General features: G+C 43.7%; 1 protein-coding gene across 1 annotated transcript in view; it reads left to right on the forward strand.

Annotated features, from left to right (window-relative positions):
* The first annotated feature begins 130 nt into the window (after positions 1-130).
* Rtn4ip1 (reticulon 4 interacting protein 1) overlaps positions 131-22,122 on the forward strand; it is a 33,360-nt gene continuing 11,368 nt past the window's right edge. Inside the window, exons 1-7 of the mRNA XM_051175591.1 lie at positions 131-428; positions 3,950-4,101; positions 4,961-5,029; positions 5,814-5,938; positions 12,107-12,155; positions 15,738-15,874; positions 20,898-21,081. Coding sequence (XP_051031548.1) covers positions 146-428; positions 3,950-4,101; positions 4,961-5,029; positions 5,814-5,938; positions 12,107-12,155; positions 15,738-15,874; positions 20,898-21,081 — 999 coding nt within the window. The 5' untranslated portion in view covers positions 131-145. The remainder of the gene's footprint in view (positions 429-3,949; positions 4,102-4,960; positions 5,030-5,813; positions 5,939-12,106; positions 12,156-15,737; positions 15,875-20,897; positions 21,082-22,122) is intronic.

The raw sequence follows: 22,122 nt of genomic DNA on the forward strand, positions 1-22,122 counted from the left end.
GCTCCTCCCCCTCCTCTTAATTGACTAGTGGGTTTGCAGAATTTGGCAGTGTTGAAGTGGGCTAGTTTGACCCAGTCCCGGTGGTTCCTTTCTTCCTTTTTCTTTTCGTGTGTGTTTTGAGGACGCGGCTTCATCCCTGACCAGGATGGAAGTTTTGAAGTCTTGTTTACTTAGAAGAAGGGCTTGCGCCACCGCCGCTGCCGCCTGCTTCTGGAGAAGCAAAGCTATCCCAAAGCGGCCAGTTAGAGAGATTAGCACTACGCCCGCGAGGAGCACTGTCATGCCGGCCTGGGTGATAGATAAATATGGGAAGAATGAAGTTCTTCGATTCAATCAGAACATGATGTTACCGATCATACACTATCCAAACGAAGTCATTATCAAAGTCCATGCTGCCAGTGTAAACCCAATAGATGTTAACATGAGAAGTAAGTTGTCCAGACTTTTAGTCAGAATTTCGTTGGGCGTGCAGGTGCTTTGTTTGTGTGGTTCGTTTGTTTGTGATTTAAAACAAGAGCTCACACCCTAGCCCATGCTGGCCCCCAGCTCATTGCATTGGGCAGACTAGTCTCTACTCTGCGCTCTTCCTTGCCCTGCCTCTCCAGTCCTGAGATAGCAAGTGTTGGCTTAAGTGTCTCATTCAGGTTTATTTTTGTTACATTTATTTATTTTGCGTTTGGGTTCGTGGGACAGTGCTCAAGTGGAGGTCAAAGGACAACATGTGGACGCTGGGGGAATTGAACTCTTACCAGGTTTGGTGGCAAGTGCCGCTATAGGCAGAGTCCATTTGGAATCATGCGGGACTTTTTTGATAATATCCCTGTAGTTCCAAAACTTTGAAGCCACAGTAGCAGAGGAATACTTTAATCTTTATTGAATGTGTTTGGTTGCTTCCTTTCAAGTGTGAATTGTGCCTACGGTGAATTTACTGGGTGGTGATTTTAGGGTTAGGCATAGGTTTCAGAGTTCAGTTATGCTTCCCCATTCATCCAGAATTTGTATTTCATAATTCCTGTATCCTTCTTGCTCTCCCATATTCATTCAGAGCTTCTGTTACAGGCCCGGTGGACCAAATAACAGAGCAGGACTCCAGGATATGGGCACAGTATTCTCTCATTTCTCATAGTGCATTTTGTACTGTATAACTAAAACGTGTTTCCTTTTATATGCCTGTTGAAATTGGAGTATGTTATCCTAATTTCTCTTGCTTGGCCATGTTGAAAGCATATATAATATAAGGAATGGTGAGCATTCCTTATATCCTATACTATGATTCTATAATAGTGAACAGATTGGTTTGTATTTATGAATGACTTTAATTATGGAAAAAATTGACAAAAAATATTGTCAGTCTTGCTATGGGTTCTCAGTCTGTGTCTTCTGAAGATGAACATGTTTTGAGATGACTAAGATCAGTATTAATTCCGAGGCACTTAGCCTCCTGGTGTTTAAGGAAGCTGCCATATGTTTAACCCTGGGTCAGTGCTCTGAAGGGCTTCTATGTGACTTAATGTGTGATGAACTTAATTTCTCAGTATATGTACATATATGTGTACACGTATGTATTATCTGGTTACAAATTAAAGGTAGAAGAAAATGTTTAGGTCAAACTGCATAGTGTAGCAATTCTCAGTTTTGACTTTAAGTCTCATTTGTATCTAAAAAGCACTGAACTATGTGAGCTATAACATCTTATGAGAAATGCAAAGGTAATTTCTTTTTATCAGATGCAAGCACAATGTGTGCTGTGTACAGCTTTGTTTCTGTAGAATGTGTCCATATCTTTCTAGGCTGCTATTGCATATAATACTGTAGCACATTTTACTTTATAGACTACTTTTGAGATGATCTACTGTCTTGTTACTTTACTGGGTAATACTATTTGAAAGTTATCTTCCAGCCCACAGATGCTTTTTGAGAAAGTGTTGTATGTTAGCTTTGGTAAACATTTGAGTAGAAAATTAATTAATTATTTCTCTTGAGAAGAAAACAAGAGACACATCTATTTTCACAGATAAAGGCTGTTTTCCTGGAAATGGTTGCTACTGTTGGACATAAAATAATAAATCATAGGAATGATTAAGACCATGAATAATTTTAAAATAATATAGCCAACAGCATATTCAACAAAGTTTGGTTTCTTTAGATGGGATTAAGGTCTCTGAAATTGATGACATGTTGGGGAATTTTCTAAATTAACCCAACCCTGGACAAGCCAAGCCTGTGTCAGAGGGAGGCACTTTTGTCTTTTCTAAGAGTCTCTTGTGGGCTGAGCTGGCCTCAGACTGTGGCTGAGGATGACCTGCACTCCTGATCCTCCTGCCTTTATCCCAAGGTGTGTGTCACCCAGGTGGGATGACAAGCTTAATAAACCCCATTTGGTCACCAAACAGGATCAGTTTCTCACAAAATCTGGCTGCATTCTGGTGAGAGATGAGGTTAGCTAGGTCTAGCTACTCTTGGTATATTAGCATATTAGGGTTATTAAGAAAATGGGACCACAGAAAGGGCTGAAACCCTTTTTGCAACTTCACAACTGAATTGTGACAAGGCTAAATGTACACTTGTGTTGCTCAAACCACAAAGGGATCCAGCAGGTAAATTGCTTATGTCTTAGCAGAGGGAAATGAATATGAGACGGGAAACATGGGCACATGCCCTTTGTGAGTCTCCTATACAGTGCTGTGATGCAGTGCAGTTCTAGCTAGCCAGATGGCAAATGTGGAGGGTTGGTATGGATTTTCTGGAACTATCCCAACTTTGACTTTTCCCAAGTGCCTTGTTTTTTGTTTGTTTGTTTGTTTGCTTTTTTAGAAAAACAACTTCTGCAGATCACCTACCTGATAGCACAGCTTCCCTCCTTACCTGCTTTTCACTGCTGTGTAGATTGATTGTCACTGTGCCCGCCCTCTAAGGTGGACTTCCCACTTGTCCTTTTGATCTCTCCCTCGCTCACTTACTCTGGGGCATCTGCACTCTCCTGAGTTTCTCTTCTCTTGTGTAGTGGGTCCTTCACACAAGCATACAGCCTTGTGATTTCTTTTTGTTACTTTCTTCTGCCACTGTCTGTGTTGTTATACTTAGTTTGTTTAGAGTCCCTTATTTGAAAACAGCATTAAATAGTTTCAAGGGCCTTCCCTTGGCTTTCAGAACTTCTCTGAAGTAGCTAGGCCCAGTTATTACTTTGGATTATTATTGCAGAGGAGCAATTAATTTATTTGAACCAAACAAGTGGTTTTTAGCTTTACTTATCTGCTATCTGTGTAAATGTCCTTAAAAACAAGATGTGTGCCTGTGTGTGGTACCACACACCTTTCTTTAGTCCTAACACTGGGAAGGCAAAGGCAGAGGCAGATGGATCTCTGTGAGGCCAGCTTGATCTACATAGCAAGTTTAGGTCAACCAAGACTACACAGTGAGACTCTGTTTTAAAAACAAACAAAACTCCAAAACCAATGTACCTGACTGCCAAGACATATTGCAATGCAATTGACCTGATCAGACATATCAGATGTAGTTCAGTGGCTCTTTTCCACTAAAAAATTTTTGTACTTGTTCAGAACCACTGTTCTAGATACACTTTTAGGAGATGGAGACTACAACTCAAACTCATAATCTAGTGCCTAGTATCAGCTACTTTAATATGTATGGATTCTTAAATGGCCTGACCATTTGTCTTCTTTACCAGGCTTAGTACTAAATGTCTTGTTCTTAAAAAATTTCATGTGAGCATGGTGGCACATCTCTGTAATCCCAGCATTCAGGCTGAGACAGGAAAATCATCAGTTTAAGGCAGCTGTCTAAGTAATTTTCTTAAAGAACGACACCCAGTTGTTTTTATGCTTCACTGTGTGGTAGCAAAACCGTAAAGCTTATTGTGTTAGAGTCTACGTTTGAGCAGATGACATCGACCTACCTGTATCATACTGTATCTTAAAATCATTTGTAGGCGGTTATGGAGCAACAGCTTTAAATATGAAGCGAGACCCTTTGCATATGAGAACCAGAGGAGAAGAGTTTCCACTGACGCTGGGTCGGGATGTGTCTGGTGTAGTGATGGAGTGTGGGCTTGATGTGAAGTATTTCCAGCCTGGAGACCAGGTGAGTTAATCCTTCTTCCTTATCTCCCCTCCCTTCCCCTCCCCTCTCCTCCCTTCCCCTTTTCCCTCCCCTCCCCCCTTCCCCTCTCCTTCCCTATCCCTTCCCGCTCCCCTCCCCCCTTCCCTCTTCCCTCTCCTCCCCTTCCCCTTTCCCTCCCCTCCCCTTCCCTCTTCCTCCCTTTCCCCTCCCCTTTTCCCTCCTCCCTCCCCTCCACTCCCTCTCTTTTCTTGCTTTTGTTTTTGAGACTGGTTTTCATGTAATCCAGGCTGGTCTCAACTTGTTACATAGTGTCTTAGTCAGTCTACTGCTGTGAAGAGACATCATGACCAAGGCAACTCTTATAAAAGGAAGCACTATTAAGTGCTGGGAAGCATGGTGGCACACAGGCAGCATGGTGCTGGAGAAGGAGCTGAGAGCTTTGCACACTGATCTAAGAGGCAGGGGCCTAGAGTGGCATTTTAAACCTCAAAGCCCAACCCCAGTGACACACCTTCTCTAACAAGGACGTGCCTATTCCAACAAGGCCAAACCTCCTAATCCTCCCCAAACAGTTCATCAGCTGGGGACCAAGCATGCCAGTATATGAGCCTATGGGGGCATTCTCCTTCGAACCACCCCGGGTGCCCTAGTAAGTTGTATATTCCCAGAAGAGTCTTGCTGAATGCAGCAGGTATATTAGTATGTGTGTCCAGTGTGGTTTGAGTTGATAAATCCAGAATCATATCCAGCAATGAACTGTTATCATATGAAGCTTAGTGTTTTGCACCAGAGCCCTTCCCACTCCAGGTAGCCATGAATTAGGGCATGCCTTCACACTTAGACATTTCTGTGTCTAATAAGATGCACATCTGCATTCCAGGTCTGGGCTGCAGTTCCTCCTTGGAAACAAGGCACTCTCTCAGAATTCGTTGTGGTCAGTGGGAATGAGGTAACTCACCATCCCTGCTAAAATGCTTAGCTGTATAAGGAAGGCCGGCAGGCATCTCGAAAGTCATTGGTGGTTTTTCAGATTAGGTCCATGTTTTATGGGCAACATTGAAAGAGCTAAAATAAAGACTAGGAAACTTTGATAGGTACATACTATTTGATGCTATTTATTAGCTGCCTGCATCTGTATCCACAGAGCAGAGACTTAGGCCGAGGTTTAGAACCCTGCAGTGCTCTTCGCTCTACCCAGTGTGAACCAAATCTACCCAAGAGAGAGGCATGGAGGAATTAAAGGTCATCAGGGACCTAACAATTAATAGAGAGAAAGGTATAGTGAGGGAACCTGGAGTTACTAGGGTTAGGAATTACTAGAATAGAAAAAAGTCTAGAAAATTACTTTCTAGAAAACAGAGTTGAAGAAGTAATTAATCTCAAAAACGAATTAAAATGTGTTTATTGGGATTTGAGGTTCATTTGAATTTATCTCTGGGTAGAGTCAGGTCTAATGTGACTACTATATATAGTCTTTTTAAATAAACAGTGAAGTGGTTTATCTAATAATGTAGCCTGCAAAGCATTCCTGAGCCTCTATGATACAGGTAAAGAGCTGTTTGGAGACTATTCTGAGACCAACTTTGGAATAGGGTGTGCAGTAAACACTGAGCCCAGAAGTACTTTGTAAATTTCTGTGTGAAAATTCTGGCTTTTGCATAAAGGTAAATACTTAGCTGTGTATGTAGGCTTGCAAGTTCCTGTTTAGTTTTGACCATTGTCTCTCAATGTAGGTCTCGCACAAGCCCAAATCACTCACTCATACTCAAGCCGCTTCTTTGCCGTATGTGGCTCTGACAGCCTGGTCTGCCATAAACAAGGTTGGCGGTCTGAATGCCAAGAATTGCACGGGAAAACGGTAAGTCCAGTGGTGATATCTGAAGCTTCCCTCTCTTCTTCTGGTCCTTCACAGCAGATCTGTGCTTGTTTAGATTACCATTAGCTGTGTGCCTAGTTAGGCTAACATTTGAAACATTTTATTTTACAGCCTTATTCTATGGATTCTCAGCTGAATCAAATGGCGGGTTTTTAAAGACATATAGTTGAGCTATCTAGGCATTTGAGTCTCCTATATTAGGCATTTAAACTCTTTACATACATACATACATACGTTCATACGTATGTATGCCTGTGTGAGGTTATGTGCAGCATACCAAGAGTGGTGCTTTCTTACCACCAGGACTTGCTTGCAGGTTTGTGTGTTTTAATGGGGCTACAGAATGCCATTGAATACTCTTGAGTTTCCTTGGGCTGTTTTTATTCCTTGGAGTTCAGTTCTGATGCTGCAGGGACAGTGTGTGGTTTATGTCCTCATCATCTGTATTTTCTCCTTCCCTTGCTGTTCCGTGCTCAGCCGTGGTCTGAGAGGATGAGTTCAGGAGAGTCAGATGTTTAGAATCCAGAGGGAAACCTCACATTCATGGAACTTTTGTTACAGAATATTGTTAGATTGTTTTTTATAATTTACACATTTTCTATTTATTATTTTACCCATGTTATAAACTTGATTTACTTAATAAAGCGTCTGTAGTACAGATACCCACAGTGGTTCTGAAATGCACTGCGGGGAAGGGGCTGTTACCTTTCATTCATGTTCGCTTCTGCTGCTTCATAGCTGCATGACATATCAATTGATTTCTCTGACTTTTGTTTTGAAGAGTAAATGAGATAAAGTACGTAAAGCTGGTGGCACTCAGTAAATGGTGGCTTCTGTTACTAATAAGGACAGTATAATGTTTAGAAAGTTCACATAGGGACTGTTGAGGAGGCTCAGTGGATTAAATTAAAGGCAAGCATTTACTCTAAAGGCCAACCTTGCTTTTTAAGTTCTCATGAGTTATCTTTTCCGAAGTTGCCATTGTGGTCAAACATAGTTTAAATTGAATGACCACAGACTTCCTTCCTTACTAACATGCAGACATCTTCCAGATTTTTATACCTTAATTGGAGGCTTTATTGTCTTGGTTCCTTTCCCTTAAAAATTCTAGACTCATTTTGCCTTTGTGGCTGTGTGAATGATACAGCTACAGGCCTGTGTTCCTTTTGGGTCTGGGGATCTCTGAGTGTATTTTAGTATACTGTGAAAAACAATGTAGGTACAGAAATTGATCTGATTTTCCTTAGATTCGTCACTGTGAATGTCCAGTTTGCTGTTGACTTGTGGGTAATTATTTGGCTCACTGTTACTGTCTGTTAAAGCCTGGTACTGGGAATTGGAGTCCTGAGTTCTACTCTCTTCTGCTGTTAACGTGTGGTCTCTTTGCTGTTTCCTCTGAATGTCTGATCATAAGATTCTAAACTGTGAGAAGAACTTTGAGAAGTGGGTTAATTCTGCCTTTTAAGGTCATTATATATTTTTAAATTTTAAGCACAATTTAAGTGATATTTTATTTAATTTACTTGAGTGTGAGAGAGTATGTGCATACCACACCATGCATATGCAGGTCAGAGGACAATCTGTGGAAACTGGTCCTCTCCACCACATGGGTTCTGAGCTAAAAACCAAAAACCAAAACCAAAAAACAAAACTCGGTTGGTCAGACTTGGTGGCAAGTACCTTACCCAGTGATCCATTTCGCCAGCCCCAAGGACATTAAATATGATATTAGATTTGATTTGTTAATTGATGTAGCCCTGTGAGAAAGGTCCTCAGTAATTAACACCAGGAGCTTCTCTTCATATGCATAGTGCAGGACACCTGTGTCGCAACCAGTAGTGAGAGCCTGGCACCTGTGCCCTTCACCCTTGTAGAACAAAATACCACAAAGTGGAGTCTGGGAGTTCAAGATCAAGAAACTGGCCCTCTTGATTTGATGTCTGGAGAAGGCCAGCCTCTGGCGTCCAGACATTGCTGCTGCTTCTTGCTTATCCCCACATGCTGACAAGGCCAAGATCCTCCAGAATGACCAGTCAGGAGGGCTCTGCCCACGTGACCCAGCCAGCTCCTGCCCCTTCACTCGGGGGTTAAGATACCAGCATCTGAGTTCCGGAGGGGATGTGTTACAGACACTGGAACTGTAGCAATTGGCATTGATGGCCCTAGAAATGTCAGCTTGATGAAATCTTTGTATGTGAGGTACAATAATAGCTTACCTTCCCACTTACTTACCTGTGACAATCACAAGGGATGGAAATACCTGAAAATACTACAAACATGAGAGAGAGAGAGAGGAAGAGGGAGAGAGAGAGAGGAAGAGGGAGGGGGAGGGGGAGAGAGAGGGTCTGACCCCTGGCTGGCTGGAGTCATGGTGATTGATAGCCTCCTGACAGGGGTGCTGGGCACTGAACTGCGGTCTTCGGGAAGAGCAGCAAGCATTCCTCACTGCAGAGCCGCCACTCCGGTGGTACATTAGTGTCTCTATGCTTCTTTAAGGAGACTTTAGACACCTTTAGACAGAACTGACCTGACCACAGGTTCGGATCTGGAGTTTAAGAGAGCAAGTATGGTGGCATGTGCCTGCTCTGGAGGCCAAGACAGAGGGTCGGGAGTTCAGGCCACCCTCAGCTAGCAGCAGGTTTGAGGCCTGCTCCCTGGTACTCTGACTCAACAACAAAGAAGAATGCATAGCATTATAATAATTATTCCTGTTTTCCCATGTTTTCTAGATGTGCCACTAGAACAGTCTCAGTCTTCAGCTTAAGCTCTGTGGACTAGGAAGTGAGCGGCTGTGTACTAAAAGCCTGGGCAATTTTACATTAAAGTGCTCTTGCAAGTATATTTCTTGGGCTACCTCTATATAAACCAGTGGTTCTCAACCTGTAGATCATGACCCCTTTGACAAACCTCTATCTCCAAAAATACCTACATCACGAGCCATAATGGTAGCAAAGTTACACGTATAAAATAGCAGCAAACATAGTTTTATGGTTGGGGGTCGTCACGATGTGAGGATGTATTAAAGCGTTAGGAAGGTTTCGAACCACTGACATAAACCAACCGACAGACAGCACACTTTTGGTCGCCGTGCCTAGGTTCCAGCTCCAGTTACATTTGCATGTGTAGTGTGGCCATTACAGCAATCAAGGTCCGAAAATGCCCCTCCCGGAACAGCATTTAAGTCTTGCTGTGAGGGAGGCCCGGCACGGCCTTAGCGCTCGGAGGTACTTCACGGACTAGACTACAAAGTGGGTTAGCCACAGGAACCATCAGCTTATGGCTGGCTTTAGAATTCATTTTGCCTGCAGTCCTTTTGGAGATTTACTTTGTTTGAAAAAGAATAGGCCCTGCTTGGCCCTATGCAAAACCAAAGTTTGCACGGCCAGAAAATTGTCTCCAGCACTTCTGAGCCTACTCCTTGGTTTTTCTCACTTCAGGGCGCCCTCAGGTGTCAGCACTGGGAACTGACACTGGTTGCCGAATCTGGCCCTTTTGGGAGATAATTTTGCTGTTTTATTTAGGAAATTAAGCTGCTTCAGATTAAGGGTTATGGGGAAGAGACAAGCTGACAGGAAGGAATTGGAGATGTGTCTGGAAGTTGGGCCCCCAGGCAGCCGTTATATTTGGTATCCTTTCAGCCCTGTCTTCTTGGGGGAGATGCTAGAGTCTTTTTTATTTTTTTTTAAACTATTTATTTATTTTTATTTTACACATCTGGAAGAGCAGCCATTGTTCTTAACCTCTGAGCCATCTCTCCAGCCCCCTAGAAATGAATTTCAAGCTTTGCTTTACTGGAAGAAATGTTAATGCAGGCTGTCAAGTAGCCAGGTGACCCCCGTCCTCAGGTGACAGCCATTACTGTGCTGCTTGCAGGGTGTGATAGTGAGGAGATTCTTTTTCTGAAGTCAAGCCCTGACCTGGCGTCTAGGATAGTTTGCCAGTGCGGGCTGTGACGGGAGGTCTCTGTCCTTCGGTGCCTACGAAGTAGAAATAGGTGCCCACATTGAATGAGAGACAACAGGCTCTCCACCCGTGTTAGCTTCTGAGAGTGTCTCCTTTATCCCCATGCGTGGAATGTGTTTGTCCCCGTCCCCTTACACAGAAGAAACAAAACAAGAAGCAGACAAAACACCAGGCCTCAGTGTTTCTAAGAATAATAGCCACTGACCTGCAGCTTCCCTAGGAAAATATCTTTAAGCCACCAGAGAGGTATTTTCTTAAACAAATAGCCTCCTGACTCAAAAATTACCAAGCCTTAGACAACTACAATCTTGATAAAATGCCTATCCCATTCTGTCTTAATGTAGATTAAAAGAAAAGCTTGAAGTTACTTGAAGGATAATTTCACTAATTTAGATAATGAGCAAAAAGTCAGCATCAAATGTTTTATGGGTAAATTAATTGTTACATGATCTATATGACAGGTTTCCTTTGTTACATGTTTTGGTTCAAGACAGGGCCTCGCTGAGTTGCCCAGGCTGACCTTGAACTTGCAATCTACCTGCCTTAGCCTCTTGAGTGCTGGGTTCAAGGTGTGCCCATCTCAGCTGCCAGGAGCTTTCCCACTTAGGAGATACTAAGGCTACAAAGCATGAGAGTTTGGAGGAGTGAGGCATCTCCAGTTTCTTCCTTTCTTTGCCATTAATCATTCTGTGCGATGGAAACTACTTGTAGAAGGAACTTGATTTGCAAGGAGACTTCTGTTAATTATATTTGATGGCATTTCAAAGGGAACAGCTGGCTTGGAAATTATAGTAATAACTTTTAACATATAACAGATGATAATAATCAGCCTCTGATTCGACTGAGGGACAGGAAAAATGAAGTTAGGGTTAGGATTATAGACTGAGTGTGTTCTAGATTCAGTGCGCTGGTTAGCGGTGGGTGGTGAAATTCTGTACTGTCTGGTAGCGAGGAAAGGGCCCATAAGTAGCAGTTGTGTAATAATAGTGGCAGACAGGCTGCCGGCACTCCCACCACTTAGTCTCAGAAGACTGTTCATCTGTGGGCACTGAGTTTTCATGAAACAGTCTCCCGTAACGTTAATATGTATCAGATACCAGACAACCATCATGCCGTGTCCCTACACCTCTATTGGTAACACAGCACCAAACTGCAGTTCAATACAGTTTCCTAGGCTTTGAAGCCGTACCGTCCAAGGAGGCAATTCATTCCAGAATAAAATGTAAAAGTATGGAAAGCAGTGATTCTTTCAAGTATTTTTACTTCTCTCTCTCTTTCTCTGTGTGTGTGTGTGTGTGTTTGCGCGTGCGCAGGCGTGTGCGTGCGTGCGTGTGCGCACGTGCGCCACAGCACGTGTGTGTAATTAGAGGACAATGGACCCAGGAGTCTGTTCTCCTCGCCCCCTGTGATTGAATTCAGCTGGTCAGGCTTTCATAATATGCACCCCTACCCACTGAACCATCCTGCCTGCCTGAGGCAATGACCACTGATTGTCATTCAGACCACAGACTTGTTTGGGAGTGGATGGTAGGCCTGTACCGTAGGCACACCTGTCCTTGCATTGTGTTTAGAGGCTCAGCCCTCACCCCCTTTATACTTAACCTCTACTCCCCTCTCCATGGACTCCAGACCTAGCCCCCTGTTCCATGTGGCAGGAGGGCGCTGAGTGGATGTGGTAAGAGGCCGGAGCTTGCTTGGGTGACTGTGCTGCCAGGACACGCATCTCCTTCCACAGGAAGTCATACAGAGGGTGAGTCGTCTCTGACAGTTGACTAGTTAGCAGGACATGCCTGAACACAGGGGGTTCCTTCCACCTTGGCAGGAATATGGTCAGGATTGACTTTCCTGAGAGAACTGCATTAGAAAACACCTCAGGTTCCTCCTCACAGAGGGGCGGTGGTGACTAGCCCAAGGAAATTGCAAAGCAGAGTCACAAAGACGCACCCAAACTACCAGGAAATGGGAATTGTTAGTATGCTGATATTTGTGTTCTCAGTTAACCGTTTGTGAAATGTTTCATTTTAAGTATTTGCAGCTTCTTGGTGAAATCTGTGTAACTCAATCTTGGAAAGAAGAATAACTTTATTTGCTTTGGGGATTGTCAGTGAGGCAGTTACCTCTTAAGTTCTGCTTCTCAGGCTTGTCTGTCTGAGATTCTCACTGGTTATATTTTGTTTTCTGTCGCAGTGCTTTAATCTTGGGTGCCTCCGGTGGAGTTGGTACCTTTGCCATACAGGTAAAAGACTTTTTAAATCTTGTGACTAGGAATATTTTTACTTCTATGAACTTTAATTTCATATGTTATAAATTAGTTTTCCTTCGAAGCTGGGCTTAGTGTACTGGTTAATTTTGCCAGCTTGACCAGTTAAGGAATTGCCTCTACCTACTGGCTTGTGAGCATGTCTGCGGGGCGTTTCCTTGATTCAAGTTTGATGCGGGAGGGCCCAGCCCTTTGTGAGTGGCACCATCCCTGCGCAGGTGGTCCTGGATTACATAAGAAAGCATGAGCAAGCCATGGATTACAAACCAGTCAGTAGCATCTACCACGGCCTCCGCTTCACTTCCTGCCCTGACTTCCTTGATAATAGACTATAGACTATAAGCTGAAATACTTTACTCTCCACATTGGTTTTGGTCAGTGTGGAAAGTAAGGTATCTAGTAAATGCCTTTTAATTTTAGTGAACCAAAGGGACATGTGATAACATACAAGGAAATATTAACCTTTGCAGTCATTTAGTGTAGAAAAGCTGAGTGTGTGGAATGAAGCCCTTTGGGAGGAAGACCACGGTGGCCGTTGGAGATGAAAGTTTGCAGTTTAACGGTAAACAGCATTACCAAATGCTGAGGCTAGCTTCCAGTCAGAAATGTTGCAGGCTTTTTGTAGAAACTGGTAAGCTGATTCTAAAATTCTAAAAAACATGGTAGCCAGAATACCTCTAAGAAGGTAGTGCACTTTCAGAGCAGTCTGCATATTCAGTGTAAAGCCAATAAAAATGTGAACTGCTTCTTTCCCATAAAGCAAGTTTATTCTGAAATGTATATGGTGTTGCAAAGTAACCCAAATAGTCAAAATTTTTAAAAAGAATAGAATTAGTTCCAAATTTCAAACTTACTACTAAGCTAGAGTATCCAAAATAGTGGGTTAGTGGCACAAAGATCTCTCTAAATAGAGAGGGAGGGAGGGGGAGGGGGGAGAGAGATAGGAGGGAGGGAAGGGAGAACACTAGAACAAAATAGAAAAAAGAACTATCTAGAGACAAATCTGATTATGTGTGGTCAGTTTGTATTTTATGTGTCTATGTGTGTCTTGTGTCTATGTGAGTGTTTACCACATGTGTGCAGATGCCCAGGAGGCCAGAAGAGAGTGTCAGATCCCCTGAAGTTGGAATTATAGTGGTTATGAGCTGGTAACTGATGTAGGGTCCTGTGTGAGAGCAGCCAGTGCTCTTAGCTGATGAGCCATCTCCCTGGCCCCATCATTTCATTTTAAACAAGGATGACAAAATGGTTAGGCGAGGGGAAAATGTCCTTCTAGCAGATGATGAGACAACTTGGTATCCACTTTCAAAAGAAAGGAATTGGATCCTTACCTTACACAATGGACAAAAAAGGAACTCAAGGTTAATCAGAGTTAAATGTAAGGGCACCAATCAGAGTGCTCTCAGAAGAAACCAGCTATAAATATTCATCCCCTGAGATTTGGCAGCAGATTCTTAGATGTGACACTAAAAACATAAGCATAAGCAATAGATTTAAAAAGCAAGAAGTTGAAGTTTATCAAGTTAAAAATCTTGGTACATCAAAGGGCACTCACTATCAAGGAGATTTTAACAAAGTAGCAGCCCGTATGTCTTGGTTACTTCCTTGTGGCTGTGACAAAATATTTGAAAAGAGCACTTGAGGAGGAAAGGAAGTTTTTGATCATGGTTCATCGCAGCAGGGAAGTCAGGCAGCAGGGTGACTACTAATGAAAAGAAACAGAACTCGAACATTACTCTTGAGCCAGCGCTGGGCAGGCATAAGTCCTGAGCATTGACGGCTTGCAGAGATCCTCTGTCTGTGTCACACGCTATCTGTGGTTTTCTAAAGACGCCTGATCCACTCTTGCAGCCTTCTCCCAAGGTGCAGGAAAAAAGGCAGAGGACACAGCAGCAATAGGAACTGCCCTCTGCAAACATTAGTTCCAGACGACAGGGCGGTTCTGCAGGTCTAATGGCCTGGATTCTTCCACAGATAAATTGTAGGAGAACAAAGGGATAGTATCCCATGATTTAGAAGAGGTTTCTCCCCACCCCATATTTTAAAAAAATGAACACAACCAAAATATTGTGCCTGAGCATTGCATATTTAGATGACATTTTTTTCTTAATGTCAGGAATTGATTACTATAAAAAAAATCAAGATAATAGTGACTTAAAAAAGGAGATGGTTAAGAGAGGGGCTTGTCTTGAGACAGGACAAGAAGAAAAACCTGTGAACAGCTGCAGGTTTTCTGTTTCTTTATCTAAGTGGTATTTGCCTTCTAAGTGCTTTTTGTATTTGTACTTTATTTTACATGAAAACTTCTTCACTAAACTGTTTAGTAATAGTCAAAGGTAACCTGACAGTTCTAAGTGGGTCAGGAAAAGCGAGACTTTAGAAGGGAATCGGTTGAGCTGTTTTGTTACATGATAGATTCTTCCCGAGGATTTAATGCTGTTAAATAAACCATAGGGTTGGAGGGGTGGCTCAGTGGTCAGGAACCTGGTTGTTCTTCAGAGACTGGGGCTTGGTTCCCTGCACCCTCATCACACCTCACAGCTGTCTGTAGTTCTTGTCTTGTGATCCAGTGCCCCTGTGTGACCTCTGTGGGGACCAGGCATCATGCATGTGGCACACACACACACACACACACACACACACACACACACACACACACACACACACACACATATGCTTAAAACAAATATAAATCTTTAAAGAAAAGCATAACATAGACTGAGGTCTATTTGGCACATCACTTTCTTTCCTCAACAATGCCTTGCGTGTATTTTGGGGAAAAAATGGACATCTTAGATTCCACCTGGGACTTTGACTCAGGACTTGCTGTTGAAAGCAATCTATTCCTTCACTGCAGAGTCCCTGTCTGTGGCCCCCCACACACACAAAATACACTGCGTATGTTATCCTTCCTCAGTGGTTTTCAGGGCATGTGAGTCCTTGGGAAATAATTTTGTTTTGAGATAGGGTCCTATGCATAGGCTGACCTTGAACATTCTATATGGCTGGTAATGACCTTGGGTTTCTGATCCTTTTAGCACTCATGTCCCTTTAGCACTGATGCTGGAAGTACATGTGTGTGTCACCCTATTTGGTTTGGTCTATATTAATACCAAGTTTCTTAATACATTTGAAGTATCTTGCCTGATACCAGGCTGGAAGTAGTCCCCTTTACCTCTATGAAATGGGCATTGTAGAAAAAGTAGAGAGTGATTTCAGATACTCAAATCTGAATAACATTAGAGTCATGTAATCTTATATTGAGTCTGTTTTTAAATATGTGACCTGTGTTTTAAAATGAAGAGACCATTTATCTAGGCCTTCTTACTCCAAAGGAGAGGACCTAATTTGTGTTCTACAACTGAAAGTGTCCATATTTTCGTAATAACTTGCACCTAATAGCTGATCACTGTGTATATTTCTAGATATCTACGGTGCTTGCTAAGACGAGGACCTAGAAGTTCTCTAGAGATTACTCTGATGTGCATACACCTAGCACCAACCTTTTCTTTAAAAAAGAATTCTTTCACATTCCCTGCTGTGCCCTTCCCTCTGTAGATAATGAAAGCGTGGGGTGCTCATGTGACAGCAGTTTGCTCTCAGGATGCCGGTGAGCTTGTAAGGAAGCTTGGAGCAGATGAAGTCGTTGATTACACATCGGGAAGTGTGGAAGAGCAATTGAAATCCTTAAAACTGTAAGTAGCAGGACAGTGCTCCTCCTGGGAGGGAGGGCTCAAGTACAGTGGAGTGTGCGTGTCTGAGTCGTGCTGGAATCTTCTAAAAGACTAGAAACATTCCTTGTCATCTGGATTCGCTTCCACATGGCATGTACTTGGGAAGTTATTTTTTGTACATGGTCTGATTTTTAAGGCAACAAGATTGGGAAGTGTATTCCCTCTGTGGCATCATCACAGGAAGAATAGAGAAGCCACATGATTATCCCTAAACACATTTTCAGTGTTTTGGCTCAATAAGGACATAAGAAGACACAGTGTAAGAATAAATACTGGCAGGGACCAGTGTGGTGTGTACAAAATGCCTGAAAGCCAGTCTGTGGCTTGGCCTAAGGCTCCAGATAGAACTGACTGGGGGACTCTCCCAAGCCCTGTTGCTCTTGCCTGTGACTTGTCTGTTAATTTGCTCTGCATTAGCTGAGGCAAAGCTGAAGCTGAAAGCGCAGCTCACAAGTATGTGCTACAATTTCAGAGGGTTTTCTTTCTTTCTTAAAATTCTGTGGAAGCCACACTGACTAGATGTGCAGTGTGGAAGGTTGAAAGAGCCAGCCGGAGCTGCGTGTTCTGCCTTTGTCTGCAGCGCCTGTCAGGCACTGTTGTAGACATTGGATGGATGCTGGGGAAGGAGACATTTCCTCCTCCGCAGCCTGCACTCCCTGGCAAGGGTTAGTGCCCACTGCTTGTCCTGGTCAGGGTCGCTCCTGCTGTGATGGAGCACCATGCCCAGAGCAGCTTGGGGAGGAGAGGGTGTATGTGGCTCATGCTTCTACATCACTGTTCATCACTGAAGGAAGTCAGGCCTGGAACTCACACCGGGCAGAAACCTGGAGGCAGGAACTGATGCAGGAGCCATGGAGGGAGCTGCTTGCTGGCTTGCTCCTCTTAGCTTGCTCAGCCTCCTTTCTTATAGAACCCAGGACCACCATTGTGGGGGGGGGGGGTTTGTCCCCAAGATCACATGTTAATAAAGATAGCACGATATAAAACATTTTTACAAACCTTATTTAAAGTCTCACAGTCTTACAAATTCAAACACTTCAAAAGTTCTGTTAGAAAAAAATAAAAATCTAGTCTCTTTAGATTTTAAAGTCTATAAGTCTAAAATTTCTCACTTTTTTTTTTTCTTTTTTAATTTAAAGTCTCTACCATGGGTTCCTATCTAATAAAAAATAACTGAAATATACCTTTTTTCAAGAGGGAAGAATCAAGGCACAGTCACAATCTGAACAAAGGAAAAACTAAACTCCAACAGTATAATAACTTATTGTCCAATATCTGGGATTCACTCACGATCTTCTTGACTCCTTCAAGGGGCTTGGGTCATTTCTCTGGCTCCAGCCCCTGCAGCTCACACAGCTCGTCTTCTAAGCTGGGGCAGGATCCACCCACACCACTGCTGCTTTTGGTGGTCATCGCGTAGTACAGGCATCTCTAAAATGCTGGGGTCTGTGCTGCAACTGGGCTGCGTTTTCACCAATAGCATCTCCTGGGCTTTGTTCAGGGTGCTAAGCGCTAACTTCTCTGCATGACTCCCTTCATGCTTTCCAAACCAGTACCACCAGGATGACTCTTACAGTTATCAAGTCCGGCTGCCAGTGTGAGCTACAACCTTGGCCACCTCTGGAACACAGCTTCTGTGCACTGACTCTCTAGAAACATTGCCCAGAAGAATCCACCTCAGTGATGCTGATCTCTTTTGCCGACCGGCATCACTTGTCCCAGTAACACAAAGGTGCACTTTAGTGGTTCTGGTCTTTTGTTCATCACATTCTATTCTTCAGCTTTAGCTAACTAGAACCATGGGCTCCCAATTCAGAATAGCAAATGGCTTTGAAAGAGAAAGTTTTTAAGAGACTCTTAAACTTCCCTCTAGAACTTCCCAAGCCCGGCCTCTGTGGTCTGCATCGCTCTCTGCATTGTCTTTCTAAGCTCCCACAGAACAGCTCACCAAGCTCTCAACACTCATGGATGGCTTTTCTCACCCAAAGTTCCGATCCTCCCAAAAACAACATGGCCAGGTCTGTCATAGCAGTGGCCCACTCCCCTGGTACCAATTTCTGTCTTAATTAAGGTTACTATTGGTGATGAAATACCATGATCAGAAGCAACTTGGTGAGGAAAGGGTTTATTTGGCTTGTATTTCCACATCACCGTCCATCGTGGAATTAAGTCAGGACAAGAACGCAAACAAAGCCGGATCCTGGAGGCAGGAGCTGATGCAGAGGCCATGGAGGGGTGCTGCCCCCTGGCTTGTCTTCTTGGCTTGCTCAGCCCAGGGGTGGCCCCAACCAAGAGTGGGCTGTGTCCTCCCACATCAATCACTAGTGAAGAAAATGCGGTGCGGCTGGATCTTAGGGAGTTGTTTTATCAGTTGAGGCTCTGTCTTCCCTGATGACTGTCTTATGTCTATCCAGCACGAGCTCTATGGAACACGGAAGCAAGGAAAGGAACAACAATTGGCTGGGGAGGAGGTGGTCCTGGGTGGGCTATTAAAAGCATCAGTTGGTTAGAGGCTTCAGCTGGTCGTGTTCCTGGCTGTATGTCTCCACCCAATGCTGGTGTGTGTGTGAGTGAGTGCGAGTGTGTGTGTGTGTGTGTGTGTGTGTGCGCGCGCGCGTGCGCGCACGCGCGCGTATGGGCATACACGTATGGGTTCACATGCCTATGTAAGTGCAGGCCAAAAGAGGGTGTCATATATTTCCCTCTATTACTGTCCATCTCTTCCTTTGAGGCAGGATCTCTCCCTGAACCTGGGATGCATGTTTTCTTGCCTGGCTATAAGCCAGCAAGCACAGGGTTTTCAAGTCCTGAGCTTGAGCTTTTTATTCTGTAGGGTGGAGCTAAGCCACTTGCGTCTATCTGAAGGGACTGGGCCTGGCCAATTATGGCTATTAAAACATCTTGTGGGCAAAGCCTAATGGTTAGAAGTCATCAGGGGTGGGGCCTGACTAGTTGCTAGGCTTACACAAAGGCCAACACCAGCCTATTATCCTCTATTGGTCTTTAGTAGTGTACATGTTTGTGCTTTGTTTACCAAGGAGAACCTGGCAGCTAGAAAGACACTTAGTTTGTCCCCTCAGCTTCTCTGGCAAGTTCTCATGCTTCTTTGATTGTACTCTTCCAGTAGGGGGCTCTCCTTCCTTCCCTCTCTCTTCCTTCAACAGTGTCTTGCTTTTCTGTTGCTGTGAAAAGATACCATGACAAAAGCAACTTATAAAAGAAAGCATTTAGTTGATAGTTTGCTTACAGTTTCAGAGGGTGAGCTGGTAACCATCGTGGTGGGAAATAACGGCATTGGAACAATAGCTGAGAGTTTACATGGAGGGGGAGAGGGGAGAGAGAGAAAGAAAGAGGGAGAGAGAGAAAGAGGGAGAGGGGGGGAGGAGGGAGAGAGGGAACTTGTGTTCACTAACTAGAAGGCAAAGACTTTTGAAACCTTAAAGCCCACCCCAGTGACACAGGTCCTCTAACGAGGCCACACCTCCTGATCCGTCCTGGACAGTTCCACTCATCAGATAGAATGGCTGTGGGGGCCATTCTCAATCAAACCACCACAGACAGTTTAATTGATCACTGTACTTATAACCTCTGCCCAGAGGTTGCACTCTGAATCTGCCTATAGGAATTTTTATAGCAGGAGAGAGTTACATCTCTTTCCAGTCCAGTCATATCATGGTTAAGACAGCAGAGGCAGGGGCTTTTGGGTGTTTTGTTAACTTTAAGGCCATTAATCATTCCTGGGATAATTTAGCCTACAGTTTGTTTCCAGACTTCTTCTCATATGGTGCCCAGTCTATAATAGCAGTTTTAAGTTTCCCACAAATTAAATAGCCTCATATTTGCTACTAATGCATTAGGAATACAGTAGAAACTTTGCTAATGAGAAGCATGATCCTCTAGGAATGTCACTCTCTTGCCTTTGTAGCCTTTACTTTTTGTCTTTTAGTTTAATCCCATGAAAGACTTTGGTATACTTGAAGCTGGCCAAAGCTATCTTAGAAGCTTTGATGTTTTGACTTTCCCCCAGATGAATTTGGAAGGGGGCAAACTTTACCCAATGGAATCCACATTTATACATATGCATTTTCTAAATAGAAGTTTGTTTTTTTAAAGTAATTAAAAGCTGCTGTGGGTTTCTGTCCCCTTTGAGTGTAGTATCTGTCAATGCTGTGGATTCTATTAGTGTGGGGTGGGGGCATGTCAGAGTAGCACTGAAGGCTAAGAGAAGGTGTTGACTTTTTTCATGAATTATCCTGATGCTATACATAACACACAAAAAGAACATTCCAGAAGGTAAAGAGGATGTATTTCTGGCTGTAGAGGGGATAAAAGCAGTCATTCTTACAGGCAAACAAATTGTGTGTACTGGAAAATCCATGATGACATTGAAAGACAGTTTTATAGTCTTCTTCAAAGCTGATGTCAGGATTCCTCACCTTAGACAACCTTAGCTCTTCAGTGATGTATATTTTAAGCCGGATACTTTTTTGGTGTGAGAATCCATTCTATTCATATTAACTCAAATCACCTGGATTCAGAGCCACTTGCTTATGTCTTAAGGTATAAGATATAAGAAAACTTACAATAAGAAATCAGTTGCAGGCCAGCAATAGTGGAGCACACCTTAAATCCCAGCACTTGGGAGGCAGAAGCAGGTGGATCTAGCTCTATGAGTTTGAGGCCAGCCTAATCCACAGAGTGAGTTCCAGGACATCCAGGGCTACACAGAGAAACCTTATCTCAAAAAAACAAAGGAAAAGAGAAAAGAAATTGGTTGCATTTTAACATTGGGGAAAAAAAGGCGTAAATGGAAGTGAGTGAATGTGCCTTCTCCCCTCTCAACTAGCCCTCTGTGGGATGATGTAATGCCACCCAGTGCGTGAGCTGTCACTGAGCACACCCTGTAGCCAACCGGCATCGAAGCCGAGACGACCTGTGCCCAGTGTAGACTGCCAGGGCGTTTCATTTGCTTCTTTCCCTCCAGGTTTGACTTCATCCTTGACAATGTTGGTGGATCTACTGAAACATGGGCTCTAAATTTCCTCAAGAAGTGGTCAGGAGCCACCTATGTGACCCTGGTGACCCCTTTCCTCCTGAACATGGACCAACTGGGCATTGCTGATGGCATGTTGCAGACAGGAGTCACCATGGGTTCCAAGACATTGAAGGTAGGAAGGGAGTCTTGAATGGTGGGCGGGAGCAGGTGCCTCTTACCTGCCACCTGTCCACTTTCTTTTCTCTCAGAGCCAGCTTACCACAGTGGCTGCCAGCATGGTCTCTAGACTCACATGCGGGGTTTACATTCTGACCTCTGTTTAGTAGCTGTGTGACCCTGTACACATTACTTACTGTCTCTAAACATGGTATCTTCTCCTGTAAGGTACGTTTGCTAATCTGCTATTTACTGCAGTGCTGTAAGCATTAAATAAGATAATCCTCATGAAGAGTGTGGCACAAGACCTAGGGTATCAAGGCTCTTGCTAACGCCAGCCTTGTGATTAGTGTTACTGCTTCTCTTGATTCATCTGATACATCTTCTGTTTCCCTCCTGCCTAACCCTAATGGTTTTCTTTCTCACCGGTCTTAAGACACAGTCCCTTGCACATAAGGTAGAGGCTTCACTAAGGCAGTTTCCTGCTGCTGCGCTCATGCGACAGTAGATACCCAGTCGTTTCTAGACTGAGGCTTTCTCACCCTTAGAGGTCTGTGGTGTTCAGAACCCTAAGGAAACTGTACTTCTACTTAGAGGCTATGAATACTGGTGGAACCATCATGCTGTTGCTGGGACTATATTGTGCTATCCCAACATTTCATATTCCCAGCTACTGTTGACATGATGGAAGTTTTGGAGCTTTCAGATTAATCAGGTTGACTGTCTTGACAGGCCACTGCTTCTGAGACTGCAATGTCTGGTGCCCAGATTGAATGCCCCCAGGGAGTGGTGGGCCTTGAGAATTAGTGCATATAGTCTCAGTTACAGGACTGAGGTAGGCCTTCAGTGTCTGCTCTCTGTTTAATGCCATCACCCCCTGTCCCCACAGTGGGGACAGGAGCTGATAGATTTTCATGTTATAAATTAGGATAGTTCTAGGGAATTGAATTAGAGGTGAAATGGTATACATGATAGAAGAAAAAAAAAGATAAATGTTCTTTTCTTAACCTGACTTAGTACTTCAGATTCAAGGAAAAGGCAGTAGAGAGGCCCTCCA

The sequence above is a fragment of the Phodopus roborovskii genome, unplaced genomic scaffold (genome assembly GCF_943737965.1).
Source record: "Phodopus roborovskii unplaced genomic scaffold, PHOROB, whole genome shotgun sequence".
NCBI classification, from domain to species: Eukaryota; Metazoa; Chordata; class Mammalia; order Rodentia; family Cricetidae; genus Phodopus; species Phodopus roborovskii.